Source organism: Eulemur rufifrons, chromosome 9 (assembly GCF_041146395.1).
Source record: "Eulemur rufifrons isolate Redbay chromosome 9, OSU_ERuf_1, whole genome shotgun sequence".
In the NCBI taxonomy this organism is placed as follows: Eukaryota; Metazoa; Chordata; class Mammalia; order Primates; family Lemuridae; genus Eulemur; species Eulemur rufifrons.
The window spans coordinates 21,558,709-21,581,950 of NC_090991.1; the positions used below are offsets into that span (position 1 = coordinate 21,558,709).

Consider the following 23,242-nt stretch of genomic DNA (forward strand, 5'->3'; position numbering starts at 1 on the left):
TGAACTGTTGGCAGGAATGTAAAATGGTAGAGCCACTGTAGAAAACATTATGGCAGTTCCTCAAAAAATAAAAAATAGAATTACCATATCATACAGCAATTCCACTTCTGGATATACACCCAAAAGATGGAAAGCAAGTCTTGAAGAGGTATGTGTACACTCATGCTCATAGCAGCATTGTTTACAACGGCTAAACCATGAAAGCTACCCAAGGGTCCATCAACAAATGAATAGATAAGCAAAATGTGATATATACATACAATGAAATATTATTCAGCCTTTAAAAAAAAGGAAATGCTGACCTATGCTGCAACATGGTTGAACCATGAGGAGGATAGTATGCTAAGTGCAATAAGCCAGTCACAAAAGACGAACACTGTGTGATGACTTACACAAGGTAGTTAGAGTAGTCAAAATCATAGAGACAGACAGTAGTAGGTGGTTGCTGGGGGCTGGGGAAAAGGAGAAATGGAGTTTAATTTGCATAAAGTTTCAGTTTACAAGATGAAAAGGGTTATGGAGGTTGGTTGCACAACAATGTGGATGTACTTAATGCCACTGAACTGTACACTTAAAAATGATTACGATGGTAAACTTCATATTATGTGTATTTCACAATAACAAAAAATAATAAATTAATAAAAAAAAGAAAGAAAGAAAGAAATGAGCTATCAAATCACCAAAAGACATGGAAGAACCTTAAACGCATATTGCTTGGTGAGAGAAGCCAGTCTGAAAAAGCTACAATATTATATGATTCCAACTACATATACAACATTCGGGAAAAGACAAAATAGAGAGACAGTAAAGAAATCAGTGGTAGCCAGAGATCTGGGGGGAGGACAAAGGATGACAAGAAGAATGCAGGGGATTCTCGGAGCAGGAGAACTTCCATGTGATCCTGCAGTGATGGCTGCGTGAGGGGAGGGGAGTAGACGTGACTGGTGGTCTGCCGAGCTGGCTCCTTCTCTTCCTGCCCCACCTGCCGCTGCGTGTGAACAAAGGGAGCTGGGAGGCCTTTGGCAAACAGACCTGGTCCGCCTCAATCTGCATGAAATATTGGGCTTCTCTCCCTATGATTGCACTTGGAAAGAAACTTTGGTGTGTACACAAAATGTTTGGGAACCACTGCACTACAAGACACATGCTGTCTGGTTCATGGTCCACGACGCTAAGATTCCAGGGCATCAAGGCTCGAGGATGCCTGGATTCCATCACTCTTTCGAGGTTCCCGTGGAGCTGCCTGTCTGGTGTTATAAAGGAGCCCGTCTAGCTGAGAACCACAGCGGCCTGAGCGTCATGAAACGAACACAGGCAAAGCCTTAGTAACTAACTCAGCCATCCCGGCCTCCTGGCCCCCGCAGAGGGGCAGGCCCTAGGATCTCTTCACCCCACCATGACCTCAGCTTCCTTTTTTCCTTTCCTACAAATCACTTTTCCATTTTCCATTTTCCGTTTCAAAGAAATCAAAGCTCTTAATAGCCCAGTGAGGTCACTTCCTACACTTTGTTGAATATAACCACATTTCCTTCTGCTTTTACTCCAAGAAGTCTGAGCAAAAGATAGAGATTGCACTGCTTCCTTCTCTCGTTATCTGGAAATCACCCCAGGACCTGGTGCTTACTCAGCACATTCAGGGTCTTACTTCATCCTTTCTCCACTGTGACCCGCCCCACCCCCCCAGCCTCTCTGCTCTCTATAAAAGGCAGGCAGAGCCACCAGAGGAGCAGAGGGACTGAGACCCACCCAGACTCAGAAATCTCCCACTCTCAGGCTGAAGCTCGCCTCTCGCCCTCCAGCATGAAGGTCTCTGCTGCCCTCCTGTGCCTGCTGCTGGCAGCAGCCACCTTCAGCCCCCAGGGCCTTGCTCAGCCAGGTAAGGGCCCTCCCTCCCTAAGGGTTAACACTGTACCTACCACAGGTACTCGCATCCCAGCGCAAGCCATCCCAGACTTGCTGCGTAGTCTGCATTTTACAGGTGGAGAAAGGGAAACCCAGAGAGGGGTTAGGAAGAGCCATTATGTCACAGCTAGTCAGGGCCAGAGCCAGAACCAAGGGCCCAGGCCACTGAGGCCAGGCCCCACAAACCTTCCTGACCCCAGCTTTGGGCAGAGACACAGGACAACCGCTGCAGCCACCGTCCTGGGAAGTGGAGGACACCTCGTCGTGCATGTGAAGGCCATTGCAGGCAGTAGTGGAGAGGAAGGAACTACCGCTTGAAGTTTTAAGTTTTGGTTAGGGCCCAGTGTAGCTTCCAGAATAGTGGCAGTGTCAGGAGGATAAGGCCCCAGAGGAATCTCAACACATGACATAGGTTGGCTCTGAATCTCATGGGGAAAAACAGCTGGGAAGCAAGGTCTTAGAACTTATTTTCCCAGTGTCTGAAGTTTGGTGTTAGTAGACAAGTATTAGCCTCGTCACTCGGGATTTTTCCATACCCAGTCAACAGTGAGGGGCCCCCATACTTCAACAGAGGGAACTGATGCACAGGTAATGTTTAATCTCTGGGATACGGACTAAGGCAGTGAACTCGGGATGGTGATACCTAGGTCTTCTCCTACCTTCTCCTCCTCCTCTTGCAAATGCATATTTACAGTGCACAGTAACTGTCGCGTTCTTTGCAAAATTTCTTTCAGATTCCGTTTCCATTCCCATCACCTGCTGCTTTAATATGGTCAGTAGGAAAATCTCCATCCAGAGGCTGGAGAGCTACACCACAGTCACCAACATCAAGTGTCCCCGGGAAGCTGTGATGTGAGTGGATGATCCTGGCATCACCCCCCCCCCCCCAGTCAAAAGTTCTGAGGGACGAGGGAGAGAGGACTCATATCCAAATGAGTCAGATGAGGATGTACCTTTGACCCAAAGGGCCCCTTTTCCTCCAAGAGAAACTGAACCCACGAGAAGGAGTCCATAATCACTCCAGGCTCCCCTTCCAGATGCTTAATGAGATTGTCCCCATACCTTCAGCCAGAGCCTGGAGGGCTTCATCTAGACAGCAGGAGCAGAGCTTCCTCCCGAGGCCTCTTCCTGCCAGCCTTGACCTCCCTCCTCTCCTGGCCCCAGGCCCTGCACCCAGAGAGCAAGAGCTGATCCAGTCTAGGGGCTAACCGGCTACCCCCTGGGTAGGGTCCTCGAGGAGGTTCATCTCACTGTGCCCCTCTCCCCACAGCTTCAAGACCAAACTGGGCAAGGAGTTCTGTGCCGACCCCAAGGAGAAGTGGGTCCAGGATTCCATGAAGCGTCTGGACCGAAAGTCCCAAACCCCGAAGCCTTGAACCTTCTTCACACCTGAACTGAGAGATCGAGCCTGAAAAAAACCTTATTTATTTTCCCCCAACCTTCTGCAGATGCAGTGTGACATTACTTTGTTTTAATTTCCAAACAGAGACACTTTGTTCAATAATTTAATGCACAGTATTTCTTAAGTAATATTTAATAATATTTAAGATAGTGATATTTTGACTTTATCTGCCATAAATTCTAATGAATATAAAATACAAAATCCTGGTGATGTGTATGTGTGTATTTTTTTTTTTCTGTGAGCTCAATGAAGTTCATGGCAAAATGTCATTGTTCTCCTTCCTACCTGCCTGTAGTATTGTAAGGTCCTTGCACGGATCGTCTCGGTGAAACACCTCTGTATTCTCAGGGAATCAGTGCTCCGTCAAGTCAAATGTGTGCTCTGTACTGCTGTGGTTGAACTTAATGTTATAGTATATGACTATGTAATTTTCAAAGGAAAAAAATACACATAATTTTAAACCACATAGTCTTATTTTTCATGGGATAACATTTAGCCGGGAGGGAGAAAATGGCAGCAGTGGGTGGCAGTTTGGGGCATACAGAGCCACCCTCCAGGAATGCCTTTTGGCAGCGCTAGCCTCCATCCAAGGTTTGGGGAGAACTTGGCAGGACCCAAACAGGATGTTCCACCCCTTGGGCTCTAGTCCCTAACATCACCAGCCCGTATCCACTGGGACCTCTCTTCCCCTTTCTCACATACCTAGCTTTGCCCAAAGCCTCCCTCCTGATTTCTCGCAACAGACTTCAAACTTTTCTCCATAACCCCAGGTTTTCTCCATCTCATTACTTCTCAAACCCAGCGTAATACCCCAGGAGTGAACCTGGACATAAGAAGGAACTTGGTGTCGACTAGTTCAGGTGCACCCGGGGCTTTTCATCGAAGGTGAGTGTCCAACATGACTGGTCTTGGAGGACGGGTGTGTGCTAGACAGCAGAGGGAGAGGGCTCTTCAGAGCCGACGCAGGACGGAAAGGAGATGAAGACTCAGATTGCTGATTTTAGGCTTTTCTTTTGAATACAGGCATTTAATTTCATGAGTCTTTTAAATACAGCTTTTGCTGTATCCCATAAATTTCAACATGACACATTTTATCATAATTTGTTTCAAAATATATTCTAATTTCTGTTGTGAATTCTTCTTTAATCTATGGGTTATGCAGATGAACATGGCTAAATTTTTAAACTTTGAGGTATTAAAAGAAATAATAATTTTGTTATTGGTGTTAATTCCACTGTGGTTAAAAGGTGGATTCTATATGTTTTCAAATCTTTTATGTTTATTAAGACTTGCTTTGTGGTCCAGCATAGAGTCAATTTGATAAATGTTTTATGTGTATTTGAAAAAATGTATGTTCTGAAGTCACTGGGTACAGATATTTCAACTAGGTAACTTTTGTTCATAGTGTTGTTCTAATCTAATAACATTTTCAGAAAAAATGAAAGCTGATTCAATTTGTTACCAGAATAACAATATTTCACTATGAGAAAAATCTGAAGGCTTAAAGGAAATTACCCCAATGAGAACACAGATCTTCAGGAAGTGAATAAGACTATCATAAATGCTCAGGAACAAGGTAAGAATGTCCAGTATCCCCCATTTCTTTTCAACGTTGTTCTCAAGATTCTAGTCAGTGCAATAAGATAAGAAAAAAGAAATAGAGACATAAAGATTAAAAAGAAAGAGCTTAAAATGTCATACACAGATGGCATGATTTTATATATACACAGAAAACATAAGGAAGTCTACGAAAACCACTAGAACGAATAAATGAATTTCTCAAGATTCCAGGAATATAAGCTAATTTACAAAAATTAGCTGAATTCCTATACATTAATGACAAAAAATTGGAAAATTGAATCTTTAAAATTTCATCTATTATATCATCAAAAATGTAAAATATGAAAGAATAAAATGAATGGAATATGTGTAAGAACTCTCTGCTGAAAAATACAGCACATGCCTAAGGGACAATAAAGGAGAACATAAATAAATGGAGTGCTATAGACCACATTTACAGAGTAGAGGACTGAATAATGTCAGAATGTCAATTTAGTATGAAGAGTCAATGCAACCCCAATTAAATCCCCACATTCATTTTTTACGTAGAAATTTATATGAACATATAAAGGACCTAGAATAGCCAAAATAATCTTGAAAAAGAGCTAAGTTGAAGGACGCACACTACCACATTTTAAGACGTACTATAAGGCAACAATAATTAGAATAGTGTAATATTTGCGTAAGGATAGACAAACAGGTCAATAGAACAAAGTAGAGAGTTCAGAAATACATATGTGTATCTAACTATACATAAACTAGATAGATAGATAGATCTGTATTTGTTAAACTTCTTCCAAGAAATAGAAGCAAATGTGTGTGGTGGGGGGGTGGGGAGAAAGAGAGAGAGAGAGAGAGAGAGATTTATTTTAAGGAATTGGCTCATACAGTTATAGAGGCTGACTTGTCCCAAAAGCTACAGGGTGACTCAGCAAGCCGGAGACCTGAGAGAACCAATGGCACAGCTCCAGTCCACAGCCAAAGCCCGGAGAACCACGAGAGCTGACAGTGCACCTCTGGTCCAAAGAACACCAGGCTGGAGTCCTAGGAAGAGCCAGTGTCCAGTTCCAGTTCAAAGGCAGGAAAAAAACTGATGTCCCAGTCCGAGGGAAGCAGGCAAAGGAATTCTCTCTTACTCAGAGGAGGGTCAGCCTTTTTGTTCAATTAAAGTCTTTAACTGACTGGATGAGGCCCCTCCACATCAGGGATCACCATCTGCTTTACTCGGTCTACCGACTTAGATGTTAATCTCATCCAAAGACACCCTCATAGAAACACCCAGAATAATGGTTGACCAAATATCTGGGAACCCCATGGTCTGGTCAAGTTGACACATAAAATTAATCACTACACACGCACACACACACACACACACACACGCGCACACACACACATTTATTTGACTTTTGAGAAAGTGACCAATGTAACGCATCAAAAAAATCTTCCAAATAAATGATGCTAAAGCAACCAGAAATCTGTATGGAAAAAATAACCTCTTCCCTACCTCAAACTATAGACAAAAAATAATCTAAGATGGATCATAGACATAAATATGAAGCCAAATCTAGAAAACACCTAGGAGAAAACATACAAGAATACCTTTATAACCTGGACTGAAAAATGTTTTTTTAAACAAAACATAGAACATATAGTCATAAAAGAAAAACTATGTATAAATTAGACTTTATCAAAATTGAAAATAACTATTTATCAGAAGATACTGTTAAGAAAGTTAAAAAAACGAGCTAAAGACTAAGAGAAAATAAATCATATTACATACAAAAATACCTTAATCCAGACTATATAAAGAATTCTTACAAATTAATAAAAAAAAGAAAAACAACCCAATTAAAAATAGGCTCAAAAACTGTGAACAGCCATTTCACATTTCATAAGAAAATATCCAAACAACCAATAAACATATAAAAAGTAGTTTAATATCACAAGTAATTAGGAAAATGCAATTGAATGCAAAATAAAATACTACTAAAAACCCACCAAAATGGCTAAAATACAAAAGATTGATAATACCAAATATTGGTGGGAATGTAGAGGAGAGCAAATAAAGACCTTATACATTGCTGGAAAGTTTTGGAAACTGTTTAGCAGTTTGTCATAAAATGAAATATGCTTGTCCAATGACTCAGAAATTCTACTCTTAAGTAAATATTTAAGACAAATGAGCTCATGTATGCACAAAAACACTTGAACAAGAATGTTCATAGCCAACTCTATTCATAATAGCTCAAAACTGAAAGCATCCCAAGGGTCTAGAAGAATGGATAAACAAACTGTGGTATATTCATAAAATGCAATATTACCTAGAAATAAACAGAACAAACTACTTATATATATATATGTTTAATATTACATTGAGCACAAGACTTTGGACACCAAAGATTGCATGCCATATGATTCCACTTATACGAACTTCAAGACCAGGCAATCAATGTTGACAGAAGTCAAAATAGTGATTACTTCTAGAAGATAGAGCATTGGTTAGGAAAGAACACAAGAGAACTGTCAGGGTCAGTTCTGATGCCAGTGGTGGTTACATGTTCCATACACAGATTAAAAAATTAATCAAGTTATACCTGTAAGATTTGTGAATTTTATTGTATGTGTAATACATAAATACATTAAAATAAATCTGAAAATATGTTTTAATAGCCTGAAACTATTCACACTATTGATCTCGCAAGCCCACTTCCATGTCTATGAAGTAAACAATGATGCTGATAGAGATTTCTTACATGCGCCATGGCTTCATTTAGAATCCCAGTAAGATAGATCAGATGCCCAACAGCACGGTATGGTCTAGTAAGTTATCATGCTTCCATATAAGTGCTTCCAGAAGACTATCTACCCATTAACAAATGAAGTTATCGAAAGATATAAAATGACTTTTGGCAATGTTTTGGCTTAGCATCAACTAACAAATCGAGACTAATCTATATCTAGTAAAACCCCTAATATTATCACATGAAAAATAAAAAAAGAACAAAAAAATGTTTTCCTGGGGTTCCGTCTCGATGCTGAGTGTGAAAATTGTTTTATAATGTTTTTATGCTTTTTAAGACAGATTTCCCAAGTATTCTAAGTCATCATATGTTATTTTTAAAAATATGAAAATGTTTCTGCAAGATGCTGCCCTAACAGAAAAGCTTCCGTTTCTTTGCTCATTCTCAGTACCAGTGTGTGCCAAATACAAGGCTGTTCCTGTCGGCATTTTCCATTTGGTCCTGGGAAAGAGCAGCTCCAGGCAATCACCCTGGAAGTTCCCCAAAACGAAAGGGCAGCAGAAGCTAGAAATTGGATGAAATCATACCAAGTATTTTCTCTGACCACAATGGAGTAAAGCTAGAAATCAACAAGAGGAACATTGAAAAATGTATTACACAAACACATGGAAATTAAACAGTATGCTCCCAAATGACCTGTGGGTCAATGAAGAGATTAAGAAAGAAATTTAAAAATTTCTCAAAACAAATGAACATGAAAGCACAACATATCAAAACCTATGGGATATAGAAAAAGCAGTATTAAAAGGAAAGTTTATACAATAATTGCCTACATCAAAAAAGTAGGAAAACTCAAATAAACAACCTAACGATGCCTCTCGAAGAACTAGAAAAACAAGAGCAAACCAAACCCAAAATTAGTAGAAGAAAAGAAATAATAAAGATCAGGGCAGAAATAAATGAAATTTAAACAACAAAACTACAAAAGATCAATGAACCGAAAAGTTTTTTTTAAAAAAGATAAACAAAGTAGACACACCTTTAACCAAACTAAGAGAAAAAGAGAGAGGACCCAAATAAATAAAACCAGAGATGAAAAAGGAGACATTACAGCTGATACTGCAGAAACCCAAAGGATCATCAGAGACTACTCTGAACAACAGTACACCAACAAATTGGAACACCTAGAAGAAATGGATAAATTCCTAGACACATACATCCTGCCAAGATTGGACCAGGAAGAAATCCAAAACCTCATTAAACCCATAACAAGTGAATACCCAAGATAGAAGCAGTAATAAAAAGTCTCCCATCAAAGAAAAGCCCAGGACCTGATGATGGCTTCACTGCTGAATTCTACCAAGCACTCAAAGAATAACCAACACCAATCTTACTTAAACTATTCCAAAAAATCGAGGAGGAGGGAATACTCCCAAACTTGTTCTATGAGGTCTGTATCGTTCTGATACCAACACTGTACAGAGCACTATACACAATAGCCAAGATAAAGAATCTGCCTAAGTGTCCATCAACAGATGAGTGGATAAAGAAATGGTGGTTCGTATGCACAATGGAATGCTATATAGCCACAAAAAGAATGAAATCCTGCCATTTGCAACAACATGGGTGGAACTAGACGATATAAGCCAAGCACAGAAAGACAAATCTCACATGTTCTCACTTGCATGTGGGAACTAAATATGAAAAACAATTGATCTCATGGAGACAGAGAGTAGAATGACAGTTACCAGAGGCTGGAAAAGGTAGCGGGCAGTGGGGGATATAGAGGGGATGGTTAATGGGTGCAAAAAATAGTTAGATAGAATGAACAATATTTGATAGTACAACAAATTGACTATAATCAACAATAATTTAGGGTATACTTTAACTAAGAGTGGAATTGGAATGTTCCGATAAACATAAAGAAATGCTAAATGCCTGAGTTGATGGATACCCCAATTTCTCTGTTTTGATTAATTCACATTGCATGCATGCATCAAAACATCACATGTACCCTATAAAGATATACAACTATAACCTACCCATCATAATTAAAAAATTTTAAAGTGATGGAAGATATTGCTTCAAAAAAAGAAGCAGCTAGAAATTGTAAACACTAAAATTGGTGATGCAACAACTGTTAAGATGTCAAGTCCCCCTGGATAGGGGGATGGTACACCTCAGTTTGCCTGGGACAACACTGGCTCATTCCTGTCTGGTTTGCAAGATAAAGCGCATATATGAGAGTCCTCCCAGAGAGGAACGCCCCTGTGGCCTCTTAGATCGCTTGGATCATTGGTAAGTGCTCATTTTTGATGTGAGCTGGTCCAGAAAATGCCAGAAAGAGGACTGGGTTTCCTAAAGTAGACGTAGTAAGGCTTTGCCCTGGAAGGTCACCAACTATTCATTTTCAGAGTCAGGTTTGGTCCCCTATGAAGTCTGTGTAGCCTGGGAAGTCTTCATGGGCGACATACGATTTAAACAAAGTCTCAGGCGCTTCCTGTTTGGATGAAATGGAAAGAAGAATATTTCAGTGGATGGGATATTAGAAGCAAGGACAGAGACAGGAGTGAAAGTGGTATGAAGCAAGACGTGAGGAAATGGTCTTGCAACGTTTTTGCTTCCCCCACTTCCCAGTAACAGTCTCCTGTTCATCTGCAGGCTTGCCTTTGTCTGGGGCGACCCAGTCTTGGGGGCTGAGAATGCTGATTAGTGCTAGCTCCCTACCCTTTTCCGTAGCCCCTCCAGCAGGCAGACACGCGTTCTATAAAATGGAAAGACCCCCGCGATACTCCTTAGAGCCTTAAAGAGCGAGATGAGATGGACAGGGAGAAGTATAGGTACTGGGTCCCCCAGCTCTGCTTAGGGGCAGTTTTAATCTGTTATACATCAGGACTTCCCAATAAGTTACTCCTTGAGAAGAGACTTTAGCAGGTAAACAAATCTCTGAAAACCACAACATTGCACAAACTAGCCAATTCTACGACATTGCTATCTAAGATGGTAGGAATCAAGGTTGCCCAGTGCTGTGTAGACAGATTGCAGGATGCTTGAGAGCTAAGATTCTACAGCAACATAGTGATTCTAAACTCATAGGACTCTAGATTTCAGAGCCTTCTGTTATATAAAGATTATTGGGTTGGAAAACAGCTAGCTGAACTGCTGCTCCAGACATAACTGCATACCTGATATAGGGCCTTCATAAACTCCCTCTCTGATGAACCGGGGTGGATTTTCAGGTCTCCACGGAACACCCTCCATTCAGAGTCATCATCCAAGGATCCCAGAAGGTCTCAGTATTTCTTTCGCCGGTGCGGCGTCACCCTGGTTGATGGCGGCAGTCCCTCCGGGGAAGGCAGGAGGGAAGATTTACAGTCTAAGACCTACGGGTTGCCAAATTTAGCAAAAATATTGCAAGGGGCATATCGATACTAAAAAAATCACTCCCTGTTTATTTGAAATTCAGGTTTAACTAAGTGTCCTGTATTTAACCTGGCAACTCAGCTTTGCCGAGCCCTTCCTCAAAGAGACCCGGCCTCCCCATCTGCCAAGGGGCTCCAAGTCGATGAATTGGCCTAGACCCGACAACTGGGTAAGAGACATGAGTTCTACAGGGGCTCATACTATGTTTCTGCCCACTAGAATTTTCTGCCTAAAGTCAAGCAGCACTTTAATAAGCATCTCGTCTAATTCATTTCTAGAAATTCTGTAATCATTGCCACAGATCCCTGCCAATCAAAGCACTCTGGTTACCTCTCTAGCCCTGGGGTTTCTTGGGGTAATTGTGCCCACCTTGTCTCTGGTGTTTAATAAGCACCAGCACCCAGCTTCTGCCATCCCTGGATTCCATTACTCCCGGTGGGACCAGCAAATCCAGTTCCACAACACCAGTGGTTCTCCAAGAGTCGTCCCAGACCAGCAGCGTCAGTATCACCTGAGAACGTGTCAGAAATGCAAATTATTGTCACTGTGCCAAGCATTTTCCATGCATTATTGTATTGTGTCTCCCAACATCACATGAGGTGGTGATTAGCAATCTGTTTCCTCTTGGAGGCTCAGAGAGGTAAGCAGTTTGTTCCAAACCCCATAACCAGTAAATGACGGGTATAGGACTTGAACCCATGTCTGACTGACTCCAGAACCCAGGCTCCTCTGTAATTTTAAGTCTTGAAGCACAAGAAAAGACAAGGGGGTTTTTACGGCTGGGAGGATTTGAACGTCCCCTCACCCGCTCAATTTCCAGGAAAGTTTGGGGTGTAGTGTGGGAGTGGGTGGTAAAGGTGTTAAACGGAGGAGAATAACATTTAGGGCTCAACCGGCCAAGTTCAGGATATAATGTGCTGGCACAAGCACCTGGGAGTGATGTCAGCAGTCAGTTAGACTGGCTAATTGAGCTCTGTACTTACAAACAAGCCTGCAGTTGATGAAGCTGAAATGCCAGAACTTCCCTGGGATGGCGGAAGGCTCAGGGAAGCAGGTCTGTTGCAATGGGTCTGTGCTGTGCAAACGGCGGAGCCACCACCGCCACAACCGCACTCCCAGGAAGCCCAGGTGGACACTCTCCCGATCAAGGCGTTAAGAAATGCTTTGTTGAGGTCCGGGGAGGAGGGCAGCATCCTCAAGCGCTCATGGTGGCTGTTCTCTGCAGACCAACGATGACAGTGGGACGTGGCCTGGCTCCGTGGTTCTTGCCTGTCTGTTGGGACCATCGTGAGGGCTTGTCAGTGCTACTGGTGGTAATTTAAGTCATCATGATGTCAACAGATGCCATTCCTGTGTTTCTTTCCACAGAAACCCTAAAACATAGGCGCAACCCAATCCCCAAATCCCATTTGGAAGGTTTATTTCTTGGAGCCACTTCTGGGTACCCAATTCTGTGTCAGTTAGGGTCCCAGCAAGAAAAAACTACTTAAATTGGAAGAATGTGAGAACAGTTTCATAAAGAAACTATTTACAAAGCTGTGAGTGGGTGTAGAGAAACCCCAGGGGTACTTTGGTTCTCCGAGGCTAGTAAGAGCATGGTGACCCGCTAGATTTGAGGAGGAAGGACAGGGTGGTTCCCCAAACCTGGGTAGAGAGTCATGGACAGGCCACCTCTAAAGAAGTTAAAACCACTGGTTGAAGGACGTATCCAGACTGAACTACATGGGGCAATGGCAGAGGAAAAAGCGCCTCAACTTAACTCTTCTCCCCACTCCACTGTCCTCAGGGGCTCCCTAGTGTCCAAACCCAACCTGAAGACAGCAGGCCAGCGGTTCCACTGATACAACCCACCCAGACTGGCTTCCCAGGGCAGAAAATAGAATGGAAAAGAATGAAATGTGTGTCCGAAGGGACAAGGCTGTAACTTTTTCTCATACAGGTCTTGACAAATTTTTGTCTCAAAGTTATGTAAGACACATAAAATAAATTGAACAGTGTGCACTCTTTTGCTATTCTCTGGAAGAGACTCCGTAAGACTGGAATGATCAGTTCCTTGAATTCTTGGAGGAATTAGCTGTCAAAACCCTCTGGGCCCGGAGGATGTTTTGTGGGAATATTTTCAATTACTGATTCCATTTCTTTAATAGTTTTAGCATCGCCTTTTCATTTTTCATTTCTTCTTGCAATCTGCTAAGTTAGATTTTTGGGAAATTCATCCATTTCCTCTAAATTAAATTTCTTGGCACAGGTTCTTTGGGGTTTTTCTGTTTGTTTGTTTTTGTTTTTGGTATCTGCAGGCCCTGTGGTGACATCATCTTTTTATTTTTATTTCTGCTATTGGCCATTTGGCCTTTTTTTTTTTTTTTTTTTTTTTTATTTCATGATCAGTCCAAGAGAGTTTTAGCTTCATTGTAGGCTTGGTAAAGAGCCAACTTTGGGGTTCACCAACCCTTGGTCATATATATTGTTTTCTATTTCTCTAAGATGAGTTCTTTGTTTCCTGCCCTTTGCTTCCCATGGGCTTGTTGTGCTGGAGTGGAGAGCAGAGGGAACAGCACTCCAGCAAGGCACAGCAGTGAGCAGTGTCGTGGGGCCAGGGGAGAGGGCGTGCTTGGTCAGCCCACGCTGTGCCCTCCCCACCCTGCCCCCTGCAGCACTTCCCTCCACCGCCCCAGCTCACAGGAGGGGGCCAGGAACAAGAGCCCACTGCTTTGCTGTGTGCTGTTGACACCCCATCAACAGTTCTAGAAGCCCAGTGGTCCTTCCTGGATACAAGGGACATGGAAAAATCGGAGGTTTGCAAACCATGCCCCTCCGGGCCTGAGCGGCAGAAGGGGCCCCAGTGTGTGATGCAGGGAGCTCTGTCGTCAGAACCTGACTCAGTCCGTCTCAGGTATCGGGCTTCCACATAAAACTTGGCTTGGAAAATGAAACTTGGCAGCTAAATGAATGTTTGAAACCGCCTTGGTGCTTCAGTGCAAACAGACCAGCTTTCTCTCCCAGCTTCCCCACTCACTCCCCATGAAACTCTGGACAAGTTATTTCATCTCTCTGCAACTCCGTTTCCTCATCTGTGAAATGGGCACGATAATAATGGGATGTACCTCCCCAGGACCGAGTACATAACACGCTCAGGGCCCTTAGCACAGCGCTCTTTCTCTACAGGAGTGATTTTCCATTGTTTTCTGTTTCGTGTTGAAGAAAGTATGCACAGAACAGCTGCTCGGAGAGCTTCCTATGGTGCGTGCCTGGCACATTGCGCTCCCTGCTTCCTCTCCTGCTCCCCACGGCCCTGGCAGCCAGAAGGAAACAGAGCCTAGGCCTGCACTGCTGCAGCCCACAGCTTCCTTCCCTCTTGTATTTCCTAGAAAAGTCCTTGGTGCCCAGCTGCAGCTCAGCAGATTCAGGACTTCATTCATCGTGACTTGATCATGACCTTACCCAGGCAAAGGTCCCCTGAGAGCTCCAGCCCTCTTTGCTCCCTATAAAAGGCAGGCGGAGCCGCCAGAGGAGCAGAGGCTGAGACCAACCCAGAAGCTGAAGCTGCCATCGCCCTCCGGCATGAAGGTCTCTTCGGCGCTCCTGGGCCTGCTGCTCCTGGCCACTGCCTTCAGCCCCCAGGGCCTCGCTCAGCCAGGTAAGACCAGTCTCCCTCCCTCCTTCCCTGTCTGCCTTTCCTTCCTTGTCTCCCTCCCAGGAAGCCCTAGACCGAAGTGCCCTACCTCTAAGCCATCGGAGCAGCGAGGCTCCTCAGAGCTTCAGTTTAACATCTAATTTTAAAGACAGAAAGCTGAAGCCCAGGTTGGGGACAGAAGGGACGTGCCCACCCACCCCCAAATCATCCCAGAGCAAGAAGGAAACCTAAACTGCCGACTCTAAATCCAGGGCCTTTGAGCCCAGCTGATCATCCCAAACTCTGTAGATGCGGGGCTACACCCGCGACCTGTCCACTGTCCGTGTCCCTGGCCTCCTCCAGATGGCAGTGACGCATCCCCACCCTGCAGCTGGGAGTTTGAGAGTCTGAGACCTTGAGCCACACGGCACAGGTCCCACCCCACCTCGGGGCCTAGGGCAGGAGCACCGGACTTGGGGGTGGGCAAGATCTACTCCTACCTCTCTGCTTTGCTTTGCCTGCCCCTACGGACACTTCCTGCCGCGTTCAAGATGACAAAAGCCTAGCACATCCTCAAAGGCTTTTTCTTTGTGCCTTGACTTCTAGATGCACTCAATGCCCCGACCACTTGCTGCTTCACGTTCAACAGTAGGAAGATCCCTTTGCAGAGACTAAAGAGCTATTACGTCACCAACAGCCAGTGTCAACAGAAGGCTGTCATGTGGGTAGAAAAACCCTGCTCACCGCACCCCTCCCCACCCCGACATTCCCTAGTCCAAAGCTCTGCCCCAGAAGACAGATGCCAGACCGACCTGAGATCTCACACTCAGAGGATAAGATCTAACCAGATTATGTGACGCAAACCTGCCCATTAGGACAAGGGCTGGTGGCTTCCCACATCCTGCTTCCTGAATGGGCACCAGCCCACACTCTTTAGTGGATGTCAGGATCACTTCCCCAGGGACAGCAAGAGCAGCAGCTGCCTCCCGAGGTCCCCTTTTTCCATGCGCCTCCTTCCTCCCATCCCAGGGCAGCCCTTCACCTGCAGCAGGTGGGCCAGGTGGGTTTACGCCGTCATCTGGGTAAAACCCTCAAAGCATTCCATCTAACTACGTCAACTCTCCTTCACCCACAGCTTCAGAACCAAACTGAACAAGGAGATCTGTGCCGACATGAAGGAGAAGTGGGTCCAGAGTTATGTGAAACGCCTGGAACAAAAACCCACGCTCTGAAGGTTTGAGCTCAGCCACGCACACTAAGACCGGGTCAGAGTATGAGAAATGACTGTTCAGTTCTTCTCTCGCCTCCCCACCTAGACCCTGGAATAATGTTTTTGTAATTTCCAAACAGGATGCTTTCTGTTTTGAGAAGCAAATGGACTATGTCTTAAGTAATATTTGCTAGTATTTGAATTGTTGCTGGTTTATTTTGAATGTGGATGATCTTTTTCTAAAGCAAGGCCTTGAGCAAGGTGGACCCTGTCTGTAACCCCCAGTCGCATCCGCTGTGGGCAGCGGGCAGTGGGTTTCTCTCCTGCCCCCGGGGGTTGAGAGCGTGCTGCAGGAACCCTGGGTGTGAAGGGACACTGTCACCCAGGGAGGGGAGTGCCTTGCGAATGGGAGCAGTTGCTAAATATGTTATTATGGAAAGACGAATGCAACACTAGGACTGCTGACTTTTTGCAGAAAATACATCTTATTTAAAATCTCTACCAGTGGTGTTTTCTTCGGGGGTAACTCCAGGGGGTGCTCCGAGGTGCAGAGGGGGATGGCGGGGCCTGGTAGCGGAGTGCAGGTGTGCAGAGACCCCGGCTCTGTGGCCCGTCTGGGTTCATCTGAGTGTTGGGGTTGGGGGGGTGCAGCCTCACTAGCCAGGGCTATTCCAGCAGGATGGCTCTGGTCCCATCATGGCCTCCCCTGGCCCACAATTCATCAGTCTCATGTTCAGTTCATTTCTCTCCTTAAAAACCCACTCCTCCCCAAAGGCTCCCCCTGCCCCGATCTATATCTATTGCAAATGCCTCCTCACTGGTCCCCCTGCCCCAGTGACTCCCCCAGCCTGGAGGGAGTGGTACAGCTTTTATGTGCACCTGAACCCCCAGAGAGAAACGAGAAAACCGAGTCCTAGTTAGCTTCAGGCTTGTTGGGAAGATGGTACTTGGGCAGAACCGACCTTGGAGGATGGGTGGTCACAGCAAAGATTCTTCTACAGGAAGTGCAAGGTGGAAAGGCGAGTAGAGGGCCCAGAGGGAATATCCCCATACCCTCAGAGTTTGGGTTCCAGAGTGTAAAAGTTAGAGACTGTGAGAAAGGAAGGTTGAGACTGGGTTATAGAGGAATTAGGATATCAGGGTGGGGAGTTTCAATTCAGTTCTGAAGGCAGGAGGAAGGTAGAAGGTTTTCAAGCCATCAGAAGGAGGGGGCAGCGCCGGGAAGAGTAGCCTGTGGCCGTGGGAGGGATGGGGCTGGGAAGGGAGGACTGAGAACAGCCTACTGCAATGGTCCGGGCAGAGGGAATGACCTAAAGCAGGGCCCCTGAGCCACCTGAGCCAGGGGTGGAGGGGAGGAGGCAGGGTGAGAAGATTGGGCCAGACGTGTGCCATGTTCAGTGCTGGGGAAAGAGAGAGAAGCCCTGAGACACAGGGCATGAGACCGTCTCCCCTAAAGCCACCAAGCTGGCCTGCAAAGGATTGTCAATCCTGAGACCCAGAATTCACTTCCCTCCCTGGCTATTCTTCCTCAAAGCACACATTGAAGCTTGTGATTGTCCCTTTTCAAAGGACAGGGCCTCCTCTTCCTATATGTCCTATCAGTCCTGAGACTGCCCACTCCTCAGACAAGCTGGGTTGGCATCTGTATCACACCTAGGACCCACCCGTGCCTGGACCCCCCCCCCCAGGACTGTCCCCAAGGAGAGAAGGGCACCGCTAGCAGCTGTGCAGGGCACATCCCGGATCTGGTGGGGAGAAGGCTCCTGGGCCGCACCGCAGCAGGCAGTATGCCTGGTCACCTGGGACACAAGGCAGAGTTCAGTCCTGGGAGGCAGGAGCCCTGGGCTCTCACGCCAGATCTGCTGCCGACTTCCTGTGTCCCTCTCTGGTCCTCAGTGACTTCATCTATAAAATGGGGTTAGCAACATCTTGCAGGCAGGTGACCTCCCAAGATCCCCTCCATCTAGGACAGCTGTGACTTTGGGATACCAGGACCCCCGGAACCTTCTGGGCAGGGCAGGAGGGGGAGAGGGTCCTGCACCCAAATGTGGCCCCCGCCCTGAGCCCCACCTTGCTGCCAACTCTGTCTCTCGCAGCTGCCAAACCTGCACCACAGCCCGAGTCTAATCTTGCCCCCCACCCCACCCTCCAGCCCCTGGCCCTTAGTACCAATCAAGTTTTCACCCTGAAGTCCCTGCAGGGTCCAAGAAACACAGAGAAACAGGAGATGATGATCCTGGAATTTTACTGTATAAAGTGCAAGAACACAGCTTATCAAGACTGAGCAGATACCCCACACCCTAGCCGAAGTGGGGCAGAAGGAACGGTGTCGGGTCGGCAGTTTCAGGGACAAGGGAAGCCACGTGGTCTCAGAGCCCAGCTTTATTTCCTACGGCAGACAGGGTTTCACGCTGTGAAGGTGCGCCCGGACCCATCCGAGTGTCTTCAAGGCACAGCTCTGTCTGCCTCCCTTCAGCTGGAATCTGTGGACAGAGAACACAGGAGAGGGCTAAGCCACCTGAGCCACCCACTGGGTGGGGGACACCCTACAAGACCCGTCTCTACTTCCTTGCCGCTAGGCGCCCCTTAGAGCCTCTCTCTGGGCCTCAGGTTCCCCTCTGTAGATGAAGCTGCTGCTCTGCATCCGGGGCTCACATGCTGCAAGGAGCGTCCAGAGCACCAGGAGCTTATTAACTGAGCCTCCTGGCCCCTCGTGGAGATCACAGTTCAGTGCGCCAGGCTGGGGCTAAAGACCCTGCAAACATTCTCATGATGAAAAATCCCCACCCTAGAGCAGCTCACCGCTCCAACATGACTATGTCTGCGTCCATCTGGGACCTCACTAATTGCTTCGGACTCATTGTTTGTGTGTGTGTGTGTGTGTGTGTGTGTGTGGTGTGTGTGTGTGTGTGTGTCTGTTTTCTTTTCTGATCTGCCCACTTCCTAAACTTGGCTATTGTCCAGTCTATAGACCAGCTCTGCCTCTTACTATCTGGATGAACTTAGACAAATCTTTCTACCTTCCGGGACCTCAGTTTTCATGATAACAAAAATGTGTGCCCCAAGAAAGTCAGCAGAGATAAAATACATGAAAGCACCTTAAGATCCTGAGCGGTATGTGTAAGCACCAGTTAAGATCATAATGCCCCTGTGAGGCAGGAATACAGAGGGGTACACAGATAATGGGGTACACGGGAAATACCTGCCCAAGCTCACTCAAGATTATATATTAGCAAATCCAGACGCAGGAACTGATCATGACTCCCTTGCTACTTCCACTACACAATGATGTCTGGTGCTTTTGTTAAGCAATTCCCTCCTCTGAGCATATAACACTGGGGTATAATACTTGGCCACTTGGAGATCCAAGAAACACAAGTCACTAGGGGAGCCCAGGTGCGTCCTCCGATCACCTGCTAGGAGGCTCCGCGCTCCCCCTAGCGCCCAAGTGCAGCTTGCACCCAGGGGCTGGCGGCCTAGCGGGCGCGGTTTACAAAGCTTATTCTGGTGCAACGTCGCCATCTAGCGTCTGCTACTCTGGCTGCAGGCCGGCGGGGTTCTGGCGTCCAGGGGAGGGATTGAGCAGGTGATCACTCACATGACAGCGTTATAGGGGCAGGTGGAGCTGGTTTGCCTGTGGCACTGGATTAACCTCAGGGGAATCCTTCTCTCCACGAATGAGAAGCAGCAGTTGGAGGAGGACACGTGCACTGGAAGAGAACACAAAACACGGTTTGCAGCCATTTCTCAACTTCTCGCCCGTAGCATAACTTTAAAAAAGGGGAAAAAAAAAAAAAGAAAAAAGAAAAAGAAAAGCGCCTCTGAAGACAGGCCCAGGCTTTGGGACCACATCTGGAGGGCCCTGGAACAGCCCCATCTCATTGGCCACCTAATTCTGGGTGAGGCGAAGAGCCAACGACTGGGGTTCAGACTTGAGCTGCCCACAGATCGGCAGGATGGCCTTGGTGGAGACGAGCCCTCACCCTGGTCCCAGACTGCCCAACTGTAAAATGAGACTTTGGGGACCCGATTTCTAAAGGCTTGTCCAGTTCTGACATTCCACCACAAGCATACAGTTCTGCCCCGATATATGAGTCCGAGGGCTCGGGACCCCACACCCGGGGAACCCAGTCAGTCTGATGCACATAGGACACTGTAGTCTACGGCCCACAGACCTGGGGCCGGGTTAGGAACTGTTCAAGGCGTCCAAACTGACCAAATGACAAGGGAAGAGCCCCCAGGAACTAGCTGGCTCCCCTACTCCTCTGGTCCCCAACTCTTGGGCCGTGACCCATTACCAGTCCATGGCCTGTTAGGAAAACAGGGTCGTGCATCGCTGCCTGAGTTCTGCCTCCCCACCTCGGGGCCCCCTTGCCTCCCCACCACCACCGTCCGTGGAAGAATTGTCTTCCATGAAACTGGTCCCTGGTGGCAAAAATGTTGGGGACCGCTGCTCTCCTCAATCTCTCAAATCCCCTCCTCCCGGGTCCTCAGCTCTCCCCAGGCCCCCACCCCTCTCTGCCAGTGTGCACGTCCCCACCCCTCACTGCACCCCCAGGACACCTGCATTCCAATCCAGGCTCCTCCTGCCCAGCTCTACTATTCTCACCCCCCTTTCAGGTCTGTTCCCAGGTCAGCATTCTCCGAACCTCCAGGGAGAACGTGGGTGACCTTAGACGAATATTTCTACCTTCCTCGACCTCAGTTTTCATAATGACAAAAATGTGTGTTATCAACTCTATTTTACTGATGCAGAAACCAGAGTTTGAAAGGCAAAGTGACTTGCCCAAGGCTAGCCAACTCTTAGGGTCCTGGTCCTGCCTTCAGACTCTGCTTGGTATCTGTCACCCCAGGGAGGCAAGACACAGTCTGTCCTCTGGACCTCAGGCCCCCCTAGCTGCACCGAAATAACCTCATAGGTGCCCTCCACCATTCTGCAGGGTCTGGGTGAGGACGCTCAGTTCTGACTCATGGCTCTCCTACCGGCCCTCTGCCCCCAGCCCATCCGAGCCCTCCATCCCTCCGCTTCAGGAGAGAGAGCCGTGAGTCCAGGGTGAGCCCACCCCAACGCCAGAGCATCCACCTGCGTTTCCACCCTCCCCAGGAGGAAGCAGAGGAACGCCTGCTACACTCACTGCTCTTGCTGTCCACGGGTCGTGGCCACATCCCCGCCAACAGCAGGCACACCAGGGCCGTGGCGATGAGCTTCATCTCGGGGGGGTCTGGCTCGGGCCCTCCTGGAGCAGCCTTGATGAGTCTGGCAGAGCTGAGAGCTTTCCTGGGCCCCATCCGGCAGTGCCCGGAGCTTTTATTAGACGTCTTGGGGTTTTCCAGGCCATGGTGAGGAGGTGGGAGTCACAGAGACAAAGGACAGCTACTCACACCTAATGACCACATGGAAAACTCCTTTCCACACCTCTCCACGACAGTGGTATTCGCTGTCATGCTGGAGTGCTGGGTGGTGCTAGGAACTTCACCAGTTCGGGAGCAGATAAGGATCTTGAGAGAGTGAGTGGGGACTGTCCTGGCTGAGTGAGAAGTAAAGAAAGGTGAGCGAGAGGAAGTGGCCTGCGTGTGGCTTGTCTAACCCCACGCTGTTCCATCCAAGCGTGTAGACGCTGCCTCTGGGACATGACAAGGCAGAAGAGCTTGGATCTGGATGTTTGAATCCCAGTTCTGCAAGCCAGTGATTGCACAAAGCTGCCCGCTCCAAAGGGAGATCTTAACACATGTCTCAACGGTGTGTGGTAAGAATTAAATAAGATCCCCTGTGTCAAGCACCCGGCCCAGATATTTGCTGTTTCTATTTTTTCAATCCTCAACATTCCTCAATAGCTTCCTCTGTTCTCGGTCCTCAGCCCCAGGGAAGGCAGATACTGAGATGCACTTCCTGACCTCCAGCCACTTCCCCTCAACTCGCAGATAAACAAGGAAGAGCCATCCAGTGTGAGGACAGGGAAGACGCGCTATATTGAGGACACAGAGGAGGCCTGGCCGGGAGGCTTCCAGCAGCATCCGAGAGCCCTCTCGGGAGAGTGTTTGTTAAGCAGGGGTCTCCTGTGGGTTGAAGTGGGGAGGGGGCGTGCTACGTGGGGGTAGGGGCTCAAGTAAGGACAAGGCACACAGGAGCACTCCGAGGAGTCAACAGGTAAATCTGGAGTGTGGGGTGCAGGGAGAGGGACAGGAGTGGGGGGGTGGCTGCAGAGAGATGTGGCTATACAGCTACAGAGGGCCGGGTCGTAAAGATGTGGAAATCATGAGACCCATGTGCATTATATAACCACAGAAGGCCAGCTCGGCTGGTCCACTTTGATCGTGCACTCTCTAGCTCAAAAACCTGCGGTAGCTCCCATGGCCAATGGGATGAAGTACAAGCTGCTCACCTGGACGCTTATGGCTCTCCATGTCATGTGTCAGTGAGTCCCTGTATTTGCAATTTCCTCCTGCCACATGCTGTCCTACCTGCAGGCTTTTGCTCATTCTGTAACCTCCACCTGCACGGCCATCTCCTTCTGTGTGTGGACATCTTATCCATTTCAAATGTCATATCTCCATAAAGACCCTCTGCCACAACCAGCAGATAGGATCTCAGCATCCTTTGAGGCACTCCGCACCGTGCCTGGCTTGCCACATGAAGGTTATATTCCTGCAACCTCCCTGGTTCAGTTTACCCTCCAAACATGTGCATGGGAATCTGGCCTGTCAAAGTTGAAAGACCATCTGCAAAAGTGGCTCTTAAAGTTCTCTGGGAGAGTTTCTGCAAAAATGTGGACGTCTTGGCCCTACTTCAGAATCAGAATCGAAACACATGCGCCTGTATGTGCTAGAAAAAGATCTCTGGGTAATTCTCAGGCATTAGAAGATAAAAATCACGTATCTAGTAGAGTCTCTTCATATTGTGATGGGAAAATGATGCTTTCACATGTGAATTTACTAAAAAAAAAAAATGATGGGAAAATGAACTTACCCAAGGTCATGTTGACCTCAGTTGCAGAGATGGGATGGTGAGACTTGAACCCTGGACATCTGCCCTCCGTGTTCAGCTGCCTCTGAGAACACGTCCCTGCACAGTCCGCAGCTAACTACTGCTTTGCTCAACCAAGCACCCTTCACCCCTCAACTGCTTCCTGCCTCCCAAAAAGTAGCTGGAGTAGCTGAAATCACAAACCACTGCTTCATCTCTCCTGTCCTCTCTGTCCCTGGAGATGCATACATCTGTACTCTTGTGCCAGGAGGTCCCAGGACAGAGAGGGGGTGTCTCTCAGCCCAGTGAAACTGTAGGTCCTTTCGACTCGGGAAGTGGAGAGGAACAATGCGGCCACATAGGAAATTCTTTGCTCTTCCCCCTCCCCTGGGGCTGCTGCCCAGCCCACTCCAGAGGAGAACAGGAC

At 47.1% G+C, this 23,242-nt stretch overlaps 3 protein-coding genes across 3 annotated transcripts; 2 read left to right on the forward strand and 1 right to left on the reverse strand.

Annotated features, from left to right (window-relative positions):
• The first annotated feature begins 1,797 nt into the window (after window positions 1-1,797).
• Window positions 1,798-3,278, forward strand: LOC138391360 (C-C motif chemokine 8-like). The gene is made up of 3 exons (XM_069481018.1): window positions 1,798-1,876; window positions 2,637-2,754; window positions 3,173-3,278. Exons 1-3 carry the CDS (start codon window positions 1,801-1,803, stop codon window positions 3,276-3,278), a joined length of 300 nt encoding a protein of 99 aa, XP_069337119.1. The 5' UTR covers window positions 1,798-1,800.
• An 11,311-nt stretch (window positions 3,279-14,589) lies between these two features.
• Window positions 14,590-15,873, forward strand: LOC138392349 (C-C motif chemokine 13-like). The gene is made up of 3 exons (XM_069483117.1): window positions 14,590-14,665; window positions 15,248-15,362; window positions 15,777-15,873. Exons 1-3 carry the CDS (start codon window positions 14,590-14,592, stop codon window positions 15,871-15,873), a joined length of 288 nt encoding a protein of 95 aa, XP_069339218.1.
• A 2,367-nt stretch (window positions 15,874-18,240) lies between these two features.
• CCL1 (C-C motif chemokine ligand 1) lies at window positions 18,241-21,062 on the reverse strand. Its single transcript, XM_069483118.1, has 3 exons — window positions 20,987-21,062; window positions 19,450-19,561; window positions 18,241-18,334 (listed from the first exon to the last, which is right to left on the reverse strand). Exons 1-3 carry the CDS (start codon window positions 21,060-21,062, stop codon window positions 18,241-18,243), a joined length of 282 nt encoding a protein of 93 aa, XP_069339219.1.
• Window positions 21,063-23,242: the final 2,180 nt, after the last annotated feature.

Coding starts and splice junctions, on each gene's coding strand:
- LOC138392349 (XM_069483117.1), top strand. CDS start 14,590: ATGAAGGTCTCTTCGGCGCTCCTGGGCCTGCTGCTCCTGGCCACTGCC. Junction 14,666..15,247: donor CCAGGGCCTCGCTCAGCCAG/GTAAGACCAGTC, acceptor CTTGACTTCTAG/ATGCACTCAATGCCCCGACC. Junction 15,363..15,776: donor TGTCAACAGAAGGCTGTCAT/GTGGGTAGAAAA, acceptor CTTCACCCACAG/CTTCAGAACCAAACTGAACA.
- CCL1 (XM_069483118.1), bottom strand. CDS start 21,062: ATGAAGCTCATCGCCACGGCCCTGGTGTGCCTGCTGTTGGCGGGGATG. Junction 19,562..20,986: donor ACCCGTGGACAGCAAGAGCA/GTGAGTGTAGCA, acceptor GTTCTCTTCCAG/TGCACGTGTCCTCCTCCAAC. Junction 18,335..19,449: donor TGCCCCTATAACGCTGTCAT/GTGAGTGATCAC, acceptor CTCTGTCCACAG/ATTCCAGCTGAAGGGAGGCA.
- LOC138391360 (XM_069481018.1), top strand. CDS start 1,801: ATGAAGGTCTCTGCTGCCCTCCTGTGCCTGCTGCTGGCAGCAGCCACC. Junction 1,877..2,636: donor CCAGGGCCTTGCTCAGCCAG/GTAAGGGCCCTC, acceptor AATTTCTTTCAG/ATTCCGTTTCCATTCCCATC. Junction 2,755..3,172: donor TGTCCCCGGGAAGCTGTGAT/GTGAGTGGATGA, acceptor CTCTCCCCACAG/CTTCAAGACCAAACTGGGCA.